Source organism: Vollenhovia emeryi, unplaced genomic scaffold (assembly GCF_000949405.1).
Source record: "Vollenhovia emeryi isolate VEMERY1.0 unplaced genomic scaffold, V.emery_V1.0 DF939120.1, whole genome shotgun sequence".
Lineage (NCBI taxonomy): Eukaryota > Metazoa > Arthropoda > Insecta > Hymenoptera > Formicidae > Vollenhovia > Vollenhovia emeryi.
Window position 1 is genome coordinate 109,546 of NW_011967246.1, and position 13,551 is coordinate 123,096.

General features: G+C 40.6%; 1 protein-coding gene across 4 annotated transcripts in view; it reads right to left on the minus strand.

Moving 5' to 3' along the window:
- The window catches only part of LOC105570381 (protein fem-1 homolog CG6966), a 39,505-nt gene that overhangs the window by 9,365 nt on the left and 16,589 nt on the right, over positions 1–13,551 (minus strand). Inside the window, exon 1 of one of the 4 annotated variants that reach the window (XM_012027522.1) lies at positions 3,594–4,235. The exons of the other annotated variants lie outside the window; for them this stretch is intronic. Within the exon in view, the coding sequence (XP_011882912.1) occupies positions 3,594–3,629 (36 nt within the window). The 5' untranslated portion in view covers positions 3,630–4,235. Of the gene's footprint in view, positions 1–3,593; positions 4,236–13,551 lie in introns of those variants that run through there. 4 annotated transcript variants of the gene reach the window in all.

Sequence of the window (13,551 nt, forward strand, 5' to 3'; positions counted from 1 at the left end):
AAGTTTGATCGTAAAATCAGACACGCCTCTCAGACGATATGATCTCTTTTTCTTCTCCACCCTTATCGGCATTTCAAATTATCGCTCGATGAATTATTAATTTCCGTTCCGCCGCGATATAATCCGTCTAGTCTGCGTCTGTTTCATGTTTTCATGTAGATCGACTTTAATCTCGATTTAACTTACTTTTTACCCTCTTCCAGTTCGAAAAATTAGAAAATGACAAGAAAGTATGTTAAACTGAGATTAAACTCAAACTAGATTGGCAGAAATGGATATGAGATCCCCGTCTGTTTTGCGTTCCGCTTGCTTGACCGTGTTTTGTATCTTTTACGGTCTCATCTTACGTTTTCATCTAGTACACACATTCTAATAGATGCTCCATTTATGTATCGGCCATCTTTGCGTTTTGTTCGATTATCTATCTATTATGCGTTCTGCTTATCATTCTTGCCTTGCTTTCATTCTGTCCATTTCGTATTATGAATACCGCATTTTAATTTTACGGTAGGCATCACGGCGACTGCCTGATGAGCCTCACCTTTTAAGATGCGTATGCATCTCCTTTATATGGTCGCACGCATTGCGTTCTGCAGCACGTCGTAGAAAGTTGTCGTTAGATCGAGCGATGTCCCGATTGATCAACTTGGCGACGTCGCGCGAAACTCGTTTCGGGAGCGAAAACAAATAAAACTAGCTCAGTCGAAAACGCAAGATTGAGCCATCGATCTGATGCTGTATCGCGCTACAGTTCCTACGTTTGCCGAGAACTTTCTTTCTCTAAGTTCGAGGTCTCATTTGCAATTCGGTGTTGCCACTCAAAACAACACCGTACGAAATTTTGCGCAACGTAATTAAATATACGAAGGCTCCGCGGATAAATGTTACAAGGCAACCGCGTTTCCCGGGGAAACGAAGCTCTCCCGTTCTTTCTCCGCCTGACTCATCGTCGCTTAGCGATAAAAACGATGACGATGACCCGAAATGGCACTTTGTCACCTGGGAAAGATCATTAACCTACGTGAACTCCATCGTGATAATTAAGAAGGTGACGCGCTACAAGAAATGCGCAAGAGCATAACAATCGCGGCAGCGTCATTATCTGGTCCGCTTGTCTTATTGTTAGCCGAGGTTCCCACGACTTGCTTCTTCCCGCTTTTCATCCCCTCACATAGTTCAAATATCTTAACTATCTTAAATTATGTTACAACATACTATTATACATTTCAATATATTTCATTTTAATTCTAAAAAGTATACAAAAATAACACGGTACCCCTTTTTCGATATGACATTTCGATTTGAGTTTTACATTTCATCATATCTTGCAAGGCTCAGTAGACAAAGGACAAGATTATTAAAGCGTCATGTATTGGCAAATCCGTAAAATTGATTCGCAACTTAAAAAAGGTGGCTCCTGCATAAACCGGCCAAAGGTAGAAAAAAATTGATATTTACGTATGTTGTAGTTGTAAATTTTGTCTATCGGCACGCGAAATTTCAGGCCCGGTCGCCGATGAAACAAGATAAAGAAAAAATGTTAAAGTTGTACCTTTTAACATTCCGGTAAACACCAAGTAACAGTTACATAACATCAATATTATAATTTCCTACTCAACAAGATAAATCTAACATAACACCCGTGTTATATTACATTTACATTGTTAAGTGGGAAATTATAATATTGATATTATGTAACTATTACTTGGTCACCGACCTCTGCAAGCAAGTACTTATTTAAACATGATAATCTCTTTAGGTTGCCAGTAATAAATAACAATGGATCAGTTTAGTCGACCTTAACTGGCACTTGTTTAATAAATTAAAAATAAAAAAATATAGCGTGCGACGTTTCGACCACGGGTTTGGGTCCTTATCAAGCACAAACTCTTAAAAATTAATCGAGTCATTCCAATATGTAATTGAATATGTCATTGGTTATAAAATTAACGACACCAGTCACTCTCCGGCCATGGTAGACATTGTACATATTTTATGTTGTGCCGTTAATTTTATAATCACGACTCAACTTTGTTATAATTTTGTACCGTTGAATTACATATTGCGATGACTCGATTAATTTTTAAGAATTTGTGCTTGACAAGGACCCACACCCGTGGTCGCAAACGTCGCACGTTATATTTTTACCTTTTAATTTATTAAACAAGTGCCAGTTAAGGTCGACTAAACTGATCCACTGTCAAATACTTGTAAAGTCAAAAGATACAAAGTTTTTAGGAAATTTGACAGCTCTTTGAGACTTGACAATATCACATATTTTTAAATATGTTTTTAAATGTGCATATATAACCTAGCATATCGATGCATTTGATGCAATAATGCAATAAGTGATATTTTTTTTTATGAAAAAAGTCATGCGAATTTATAAAAATCAAAGGGACCCCACCAAAGCACCCATACTAACCGCTCCTTCGTGCAGGAGCCACCTTGAAAGAAAGCAGCACACAGGAAGGATACGAGGAGGTGGCGGACCGTCTTTTGCAATGATTGCGAAACCCGCGAGGTCGTGCGTCAGAATATGAATTAGATTTAACGTTTCAAGTAATTCCGAGTGGTCGACCCTCGAAAAAGACGGGAAGGCTATATTTTTAAAACGGATTTCGTCCGGCTCCGTGATTTGGAATTGATGGAATCGCTTTCAAACCAGCCGGCCGAGAGGCAACGTCGGCGCGCTAGCGTTCGGCGCGATTCTCGTTAAGGACAACGAACTATTGTTGCCGGACGAAAATATACTCGGAGAACGCGCGCGCGCACCTTTCGTCAGTCGATTCTTCGCGGATGAGACTCTTTCGCTTGCGACTCGAAGAGGAAATTACTCCGCATCACCAACATCATGACTGGCGTGGCTGGGCATTTCCAGCTGTTACCGAGCTGGCTACAATAAAGAATCCGTCACCAGGACGGACAAAGGTTTGCCCGCGCGCTTCAAGCGACTATAGAGCAACCTTGACATTTCTCTCGTGCTTCATGGCTAAACGCTCGCTGAAGTATACGATAATTTTAAGATATCCAACACGAAACTACAACGTGGTCAGTTAAAAAAAAAATTGCTAGAGGATATCTAAACATGCACCCGGATATGTTGCAATATTCCAGCTTGCGCGCAAAAAAAAAGGTAAAGTGGCAATGAAAACCGAGAGATTATAATTTGTACAGTCCAATTCTTAATTACAATATTATTTCTTTGCTTCGTCGTTAAAGCCGACGAGCTCTATGTAAACTGTACGAATCTCTTTAAACCGTGGAGATTTGCAATGCTAGCGTTAATTGCAATTAAAATTGTCAAATACATACTAATATACAGTAACTTTTGTGCCAGTATAATAAAGGTAGATCTTGGTTTTATCGGCAAATACTTAACAATTTCCATGGCTATCGTGTAAAGATTTACTGTGCTTGACCCAACATACGGCGTTGCATCGAATCGATTGTCCGCAAATTATTCAAGAACGTATGTAGAACTTTCCAAACTTACGACCCCTTTCTGGAGTATTTTTAAAACGTCATCTGCTAGTTCCTTTTGCGCGTGACCATAATTTTCAGCGATCGATTTTGTCGGACGCAAAACTTACCCGCGTGAATGACTCGTCGTCCGGTATGTGCTCCATCGCAATTGGATACTTATGTGTGATGATTGACCTTTGCGTAATTGAAATCACGCGACGGAAATTCGCGACGTCTTAAAGAATGCGAGCACGATACAAGGAAACGTCTTCTGTTATCGTCTATCTGTTATTCTCTGCGGCACATATTCGATTTCAACGAATCGCGTGGTATCTGCTGCTATGTACTAAGTACGTTGCAAAAAATAATCGCTGTTGCACATGCAAAAGATTGGAGTATGAATTTGAGATTTCGACACGATAGCTAACCATCATTTATAAAATGCAAATGATATCCGACCACGCAACAATCTTTGGCAATTATTATCAAACAATAGAGGAAAACGTCGGAATTAAACCCATCTAAAAGTCAATAAGTGAATATTCGCTATTTTCAGTGATGATTTTCACTGATTGACTTTTAGAGAGATTGGTATCAAATTATCGAGCCATAGAGTAAAAATCCGAATAATACGAATTAAAAGAAGATATGAAATTTATAAGACAATAGAGAAGTGACGTTTATTTTTGCGTTGTCGCGTTGAAGAATCAGAATTCGTTGAAACTACTTTTTCTACACGGAGAATTTTTTCTTAAAATTTACCCTGAAAATCACGTAATCGTGGGCATTTTGAAGAACTGTGTGAGAGTTTTTTGAAATTTTACCATACATTCGACTAGTAAAATGTATTTCGAGAAACTCTCATAAAATTCTTCGAAATGCTGCCATATTGTCCGACGATTACATGATTTTCAGGATAAATTAAAAAACAATTGTCTCCATGTAGAACCGGTAAAACTTAATCGAGACAAAATCACTTTGAAAGATAATATTGAGTTGAATTACAAGAAATGGATCGCGAATTATTCGTGATTACTTGCGGGGAACCGATAAAGATCCGAATGGTCCGAGCACCGAGTGAGGAAGGAATCGCGTATTCGGTCCGAGACAAGGTATTAAACCAACCAGTTTTGACGTAGACTCGGATTATCACTGAGGTGGCTTCCTCGAAGTGAGCAAGATCTGGCCCGACTCTATGAGGAAAAGAGCAGGTAGGGGGGGTGAGAGAAGCGTAAAATAGAGGTGGATCGGTAGCTGTCCGAGCCAGGGATGTATTGAGTTCGAGAAAGTCGCCGGTTCAGGCGGGCTCGATATTTTATCGCCCGTAGCGATGCCTGAGGAAAGGAATATCGCAAATTTGTGTTCATCAACCAAAACTATTACACTTTAGTCCTTGAGCGTCGTTACTTGGCCTAATTCTTGCCGATTTCGTAAGAATTACGATCGTGTCAGTAATAATTTTTGTGTGTTACAAATATCGTAGAATTTCGTAACGTGGTTCTCGGATATGTTCTTTTCCTACCTTTTAGAAGCTTATAAATATCAGTATTTATATAATGAGATAATCACGAAGATTTCCCGACGTCTTTGCAAACTGTTAGATCCGTGGACCATCGCTAACGGCGAGCAGGTGAGACTGGCCGAATCGTACAAGAACCCACGCGACCGAACGCCTCCGTGCAGCTTTCTAATTGTTCTTCCTGATCGGCTCTTACTGGCGGAGTGCGATTGCGTAACAGGACGTTGTCGTATCGGAGAAGAGTGAGATAACGTTGCACGAGCGGTTACGTGGCGTTGCGCGATTATGGCAAGTAAATCGCGTAATCTTGGGAGAACCGCGACCTTTGCAGAGAAGCTAGTGCGCTACAAACACAATTTACTTGACGCCATTCGCTTTTGAAAAAAACATTTGCGTGATTGACGAATTTTTTATTTCCCCGAGAGAAATAAAGTTTCTTGTGTCGCGATTACAAAATCAACTTCGAATGAGAGACAAGATAAAGGGGGATTTTTACGTTTTTTTTTTATTTAGTTCCATCAAGACGCGAGTCTTTCCAATGCCATTGACACCGGCGCTATCGTGTCGCGTGCAAAAAGTTTTAATAGTGCTGCAATAATGTTCTTGTAAATAATGTATACTCTTTTTTTGTACAATACACCTTAAAGCTGTGCAACAGGTTACGCTAGCACGCACTCCTAGCGCAAACATTAAACCCTGCGGATCGCGGACTTATATCCGGTCGTATGGCTCAAAACGCAGAATTAAAGTAATTTTGCACCAAGTGTCGCTCAGTTATGATTCGTCCAACTCTATTCGGTATGAAACTTTCGATTTTTGTTACAATTTTACAGCCACATTCCGATAAGCAATCACAAAAAAATTAATAAAATGACGTCGTCGTGGAATAAAACTTAAATTAAGTTAACTGCATTGATGACTGCATGTTTTAATTATAAATACGTGATGGATAATTCATGATTAAGCGTGACAAATTAAAAATCAAACTATCTCTATCATTTTATCAAATAAAAATTCAATCATACGTCTTACATTTTAGAATAATTATAGCCGTGTAGAAATTAAATTAATGCAGCGTTACATCAAACTTATTGTGAAGCGATGCAGTGAGTCGCACCGCGTATGCAAACGAGGTTCGTAGAAGAGAAACTGGCAGAGGGGGCAAAATCGAGACGCAAAATTGACGGCGTCAAACGCCGGCACGTCAGGCCAAGTTATGTCAAGTTACACGGCGCGTTTACTTTCTAACGCGTTGTTACGTGGACCTACGACAAAGGTATTACAGCTGTGGTTGTAAGCGGTGACATTATCGAAGACGAAAGAGGATGTGTCGCGTGTTTGTAGTCGTGAGATCTGTTAAGTAAGACCTGATCCGACATGTCAATGATCGGTGCAACGCAATGTGTTTCATCGTTGCATTAGCTAGCGCAGGTTTTTTTTTGTTATTTGTATATAACGATAAATTCTTATCGGCTCTCAATTTTCAACTCGTCCTGCTCCTTAGTTCAGACAGTTTAAGGAAACTTTATTCGTTACTCATAGCGACTTTGTGATATTATCCGAGTTTTATTACATAGTATTTCGATGCATCGAGTATTATGGAATCATACCTTTTTTTAGAATTGTTTTTGTTCATCCCCTTATCGTTTTGTAGATTTTAAGTTATTATAAATAGATTTGTAGTTATTAAAGACCTCCACAACAGTTTAAAGTTTTCCGGTTTTTTCCTGAAGAGAAGTAATTCCGTGGATCAGTGCCGCTTATACAACACGTCGGAAAATAACCGGATAATTAACGCCGGTGGGAAGAATCTCGATTCGGGGCTACGCGTAATTTGCCTACACGTGCACAAGGAAACGGAAATGTTCATTAATTTTATTTGCATTCTACGGAACGAGGAAGCACGAGGAAGTACGAGGAAGTATTTTCAATCGTCGGATTATCAGAGACGAGGAAATACTCCGAGGAAAAGAATAGTACTTGGAAATGACAAGAATCTCATCGCTGCATTTCCAAGTAGCGTAAACTTGCACATTATTCGATCACATGGAAAATAACGGCATTACCTGTTTCAACCGTCGTACATTGTGACTCGAATAATAATGTAAAATGTTGATTGCGCAGCGTTAATACGAGAAACATAATTTCGTCTATTCGCGCCACCATTTACACAAATGACCGTTGGGATTACAAGGCGAACATCTGCACCACTGCACTGTTGCGCTGTTACTCGACAGAAAATTCACCTTCGTCATTATTACTTCCGACGTGCTTTGGAATTATGATTTCCAGCTAGCGCCTTACAATGCAAATAAGCGCCAGTATGAGACGCGAGGCTCAGTCGATACACATTGAATCTATCGGTCAGACCTAGTCATCGCACTTGCTAATTATCCGCTCGATCATTGTCCTGATTAAAACAGGAAACTATTATTTTCCTATAAAAGACACGCGCGCGTATGCGTGCACGTGTTGTGCGTCGCTTGTACGTAATACGAATCATACTGTTGGAAACCACCGGGCATTGAAAATACTCAGCTCTTTTGCATGTATGTGTGTGCGCGCGCGCGCGCGTGTGTCAATTTGCGCGCATATATTTATTATGACCGAACACACCACGAAATAAATTAAAATCATTTGTCAGTCATTTGTCAGTCATCTGCTAAAGAATTATATTCATTCACGTTCCAGAATCTTTAATTGCTCTACTCGATCGTGGCAAACGGGAATTTCGACGAGGAAATGTTTACCTGAATTTTCATTACAAAAATTGCATTACACCTCACGCATGAAAATTAAAAAATTCGCGTAAACTAAAATAGAGCGAACGATTCACGCGTTCGCGAACAGGGGGGTACAACGTGCAGACGTAAAAGACATTTCTGAGTAGGCGATATAAAAGTTGAGACGGTTCCGCGCAAGAGTGCGATTCCATGAATCACTGATAACGATCTCGCGCATGTTTTTTTCCGCGTTTCACAGTACAAGAATCCGATAGGTTTTCCACATCATGCAAGAGGGGCTAAGTGTGCGTAAGCGGTTTTGTTTACAACTCGTTTACATCTTAAAAGGCAATTGCCGTCGCACTTATGAATATGCAAAATACTTGTATGTTAAATACCATCAATCAATATATTGAAAACACGGCTCCGAGACGCACAGTATATTCTCGATGACGATCGATATTCGATTACCGGACTTTGCGTTAAGAGATCACGCAATATCACGTATTGTTGCATGAAATGGTACAGTGCGCAAATTCTGTGCACTAGTAAAATGGAACACGAAAAGACTAACAATAAGGTATGAAGAGAAAGAGAGAAAGAGAAATTGAAAATATCTTTATGCTAAAAGATATACGTATTCTATCTATTCTCTTTTTTTTCTCGTGCGAGAAACCAGAATTAGATCATTTCTTTCCGAAATCTTGTTAAAGAAACGCGATAAATTTCATAGAATTCTATGAAATTTTTTTATATATATTACATATTTATGAGAGAAAAGTCGCACGAAATGTGTACGTCAGGAAATGTAATGCCGAGAGACTGAGATGGTAGAAAACAGAAACGACGGAGATCTGAATGATGAATAATTCGAAAACTGGTTCAATGACACCGTGGCTTCTACAGAGACAATTGGTATTTTCTCACTAAACGGAAATGTTCTTCACGATCGCGAATAAAATTCGATATCGACAGATTTAACGAGATAATATCCGAAACTCAATTTACGTTGTTTCCGAGGCCAATAAACAGATCAATTACGTGCCGAGAACTGTTAAAAAGTCAGAATTGTCTGCAGCGCACAGTTTCCAAAAATATGCCAGCAATCAGATTAAAAAATTATTTAAAATTAACGAACGGATCTATCGTTAAGTTTCATCTGGAGCTACAGAATTTTTATGCGACTTACGAATTCTGTAGTCGAGATAACTTTTTTCGCCACCGAAAGTTAGCGCGTTATATTTTCAAATATCATTTTTACATATCGACGGAATCAACGGAACTTTTCCTAAAACCTATCAGAAACTGTGGAGCTATTGCGGATGCAAACGAAACTGTTAATAAAAAAACAACTTAAAAATGTTGAAAATGAGGCGCTAACTTGACAGTGACTCAATTATGACTCGCCGAACATCAATTTCACTTTTATAAGGGAAATATAGTAAAACGTATTAGCTAGGGATATGAAATATGCGTTGAATCTTAAATTCAAGAGTGTCACATTCGCCCTGTCATCTCATCGTTTCGCTTCACACAGAATTACGCCTCAGTTATGCCTCTGACTCACCGCGTATTCCGTCCGTGTACGAGTAATATTAGAACACGGCACGAGAGAATTCGGTGCGATCTGCTTTTCGAAAGTCGACGCGACACGACTCGGGATCGAAGCGTATTTCGAAACACTTGTGCAAATTTATGGAGTATGACGACGTTTCCATGCATGGTTCGCCTTTAAAAAGTAACGTGAAACGGTGTCACACAAAAAAATGCCCGATAGAACTAATTATTTTAAAATATCGATATATTGTCCGTCACAATTAATACAATTAAGGAAATGCATATTGCAAATTAATTCAAAACTATTTTACGTGTGTGTACCGATAGAAGGACATAATATTATAATGTAATAAATTTACATTCTAATGAATTTTTATTCTAATTTAGTTGATTGATATTTCTGTGCAGTCCAGTTTGAAGGTTACTACTTTTCCTTACTCATCCGAGAAAAAATGTCCGTTTGATTTAGTAGTTGCTCGCGTTATTTTCGTACTTGGTGCAGCGTGCATCCGTTTCATCCGCTTCTCTCTCATCCCATAGGAACATAACTGCGCGATCTTTGAAAGGGGATGCTGAGAGCCCGAGATCGGTATTTTTCCAGAACGTGCTATCGGAAGACAATGACCCTTTCGATTCACTTGTGGACGGAGCAGCGACGGGACGAGAGAGTCGGCCTTTCGACGGAACCGTGTTCTCTCTCGGAAGTTAAATAAATATTCAGCCCAGAAATCCTGAACGTCTAACGCGCGCCGAGTGTTTTTGAACTCGACCCGAATACAAAGAAGGGGAGCTTGCTTTACGTTGCTTTCGCTCAGGAACAAAGACACCACGGACGTTGATGATTCAAGCCTAGCCCGAGGAACAGGCGGTGATGTTTTTTTCTTTTCGTGAAAAGGACTTTGATTCGGGAACAAAAGGATTAATGGGACAACTGAAAGCAGTTTAAATCTAATCGAAAAAGTAACGCGAAACTTGAAAATACGTAAGTGCAATTAAATGAATGCAAATGTGATGCAGCTAATTTTTTATCAACACTCTTGATGCTTTTAACTTTCCACCAAGTTTTGTTTTATTTTCGTTCTACTTTCACGTCCGTTTATCGTACCTGTCGATTTACACAGCGCAGTTACAAGGTGCAGTTAAAATATCGCTCGGCTATTAGCGCAAAGCCACTTTGTGCGTAATTGAACGCATGATAAGCGCTCAATTATGCGAACATCGTGTAGCGAAAGGTTGCGCGTACCAAACGACGCGAGATACAAAAACGCGCGAGTCCAGCGATGTGAAAAAAGAAACCGCGATTGCGACGTGGTGCGCGATCAGTGACTTTCAAGCAATGTCAAGGTACTGAGCGAAACCTCGTCATTACGGCGAGTGGAATGTCGCGATTACATCGAGCTGTAATGCGGTCGAGCTGCGGGAGTCACGTGGCTTAAGTCGCGACAACGGGAAAGGATTCTGAAGGATGGAGATGGCGTAACGAAAACGCGGAGGCCCTTATTGATCTTCGCGCTATGCCCAGGAGCCACGAGGCTCCCGGACTCCTCGCCAGGCTCCGGTTTACATAACGCGGAATCATGGGGATTTAAATTTCCAACGGGATCAAGGAACTATCCTGCGCTTGCACGAGAGAATAAAGAGGAAACGTTCGAGAGGCTTGTCCTCCCTTCGATTTCGATGAGCCTTGAATATATCATGCATGTCTGAGAGATACCGCAGCCGCTCTTGTTTTTCAGACATAAAATTCACCTTGTTTTCCTTCCAAACCGCCTTTGCATTACGTCAGATGTATTTCCGCGATCTGACTCGAGGAGCGAAACGTTCTACTAATCGCGAAACGAGAGCAAAGCCAGATATCCCCTTTTCCTAGCTTGCCTTTCCTGCCGTATGATCGGTTAGTTATCGTTGTCTATTTCCATCACTCTCCAACTGGTTCAATTTTCTCACTTCTTTTACACTTAATCCAGAATAAACTGGTTGCATGGTATTTCTCGGTAATTTTAAAAAGCCGTGTGCACGCGCTGCGAAACAAATAAGACAAAAATTTAATTCGCAGTCGATTTTGAGAGAAACCAGCCTGCGGTCGAGGCTTGTAATATCTCATCGTAATAACACGATTGAGTTCAATATTTTACGTGTCAAGTAATACACGCATTATTAATTATTTCTATATGCGTATCGTTTGGCAAACCATATATGCTTATTGCGATTAGTTCGTCGCTACACTTGGATTACAACCTTATCACATCAGGAATAAACGCTTCTAGTTCTTCAGATTACAAAACATGCAGATCGGCAGACGACGTCAGTGAAGTTATATGATAACCGAGAAAAATGACGCGCCCAAGTCTCCCGCTGCCTCCTGCGGCCTTCGATAGAGGAATCTGCTGTTCGTAAAAATCGCGATTTTAACGATAACTCCGCGCGGAATCGAGAGAATCCGTGAGAAATGAGGAACGGAGTCAAGTTGTAAATTGGTGCCAACCTTGAAACGGCCCCGTCAGCGCGTTACGCAATTGCGCGCGTACACGTGTGTGCGAAATTGCGTTAAACACGCCACTGCTGGTTCAACAACTGTATCAGCTTGCGTAATAACGACACGCCGCCGCCGTCGGATCGATCTGTAAAAACGGGCTCTTCCTATCCGGTCGGCCGGTCTTAATTGCGCTAATTGCGATAATCGCGTAACTTTAATCGACGCTACATCAACGTTGACCGTTCAGCCAATTACCTGAACAATGGAGTAAGCGAATAATCGTTTTTTCCCTGCTCTCTCTCTCTCTCTCTCTCTCTCTCTCGGTACGAAATCAATAACCACGGCGGTTGCTAACAATAGTATTGTAAATCATACAACGCGATCTGTTTGACGCGAGCAAAATCGATTCTATTCTTCGGCCGTGTAGGCTCTCGTTCTGATCTGCGTGACGACGATAACATTCTTTCACCGACAATCCCGCCGAAAGGTCAGGGGTCCTCGGGGATCGTTACTTTGCCGATTGAGTGGTTCATTTCAGGTTACACCTGCGAAGCTATTTTAATCATTTGCATCTACGGCGCCGCTCATGCTCGCCTGTTGACTGGCTGTATAAATAGACTTCGGTAGGGATCGATTTTAATGTCGTTCGTTTGCCGTTAATAAATATTACGCTTTTTATATCAATGAGGGAATTAACGCGGATTAATTAGTTTAATTTTAATTTTTCATTGAACTGTGCGGCTTACGCGGCCTGGGCAAATTACCGTCTTGTTGTATCAATGATATTAATTATGTTTCACACGTGGTGCGCTCGCAAAATGTCAAAGTGTCAGCGTGACGAATAGCTGCCGATTTATCGGGAACGCTTTATCAGATCGAATTCGTTAGATCGTACAGTGCGCACCCAGAAAAAAGGTTTGTCTAGGTTAAACAAATGAGATACGTTGAAAATTATGTTTCGTTGAATCCATCAAATTGTTATTTACTTCTACTAAAACAGTTGCTAGATTTGAAGAAATAGATATGAATTTTCTTAGAAATGTCAGTCTTAATCAAGTAAGACTTTGGTTCAGGTAAAGAAATCATTTCTTTGAAATAAAAGTGAAAGTCCAGCAAGGTCAAAATTCTAAGAAAATTTGTTTGATTTCAAAAGAACTTTTTTCTGGATACATCAGCAAGAATTTATAAATAATATGTGATACGATTGGAAATAATATATGAGAATAATTAAACGCCGCCCGACTCGATAATCCCGATGCACCGAGGGGCAAACCGCTGACCAAAATCTTGTACACCAATGCCCACTAATGCCCAGTGGGCATTACTTTATCTTATTATTTTATTTTGTCTTATTTACCTTGTCTTATCTTATTTTATCTTATTATATCGTTATAATGCCCCAGCAAGGCCTAAAAAGTGCCTAGTAATGCCCAGTAATGCCGCAAATCCGTACACCACAATGCCCTCAGCGGTTTCCCCCTCGTGTTGCACTGAGGAAAATTTCAGTAAAATAAATTACATGCCACAAATAAATTTTCAAAGACTTTTTGCTCGGCGTGAGATTGTCTCCCGCGCGAAACGGACGGACGCTTCTGCTCGACAGCTCGCGGGTATTTTCGCGAGGGTGGAAGCCGACCTCAAAGTTCGCGAGGGGCAATTGCGTGCGTTACTCCCCCGGTCGCTCGAAGACGCCCCATGCACGACGACATTGTTGCGCGTTTAAAGCGCCGCCGGACCTTCGTCCGTGGACAATCGATCGAGCTCGAAGGCGACTAAAGTACGACGTGTATTACAACTAAGGCTGGTATTAC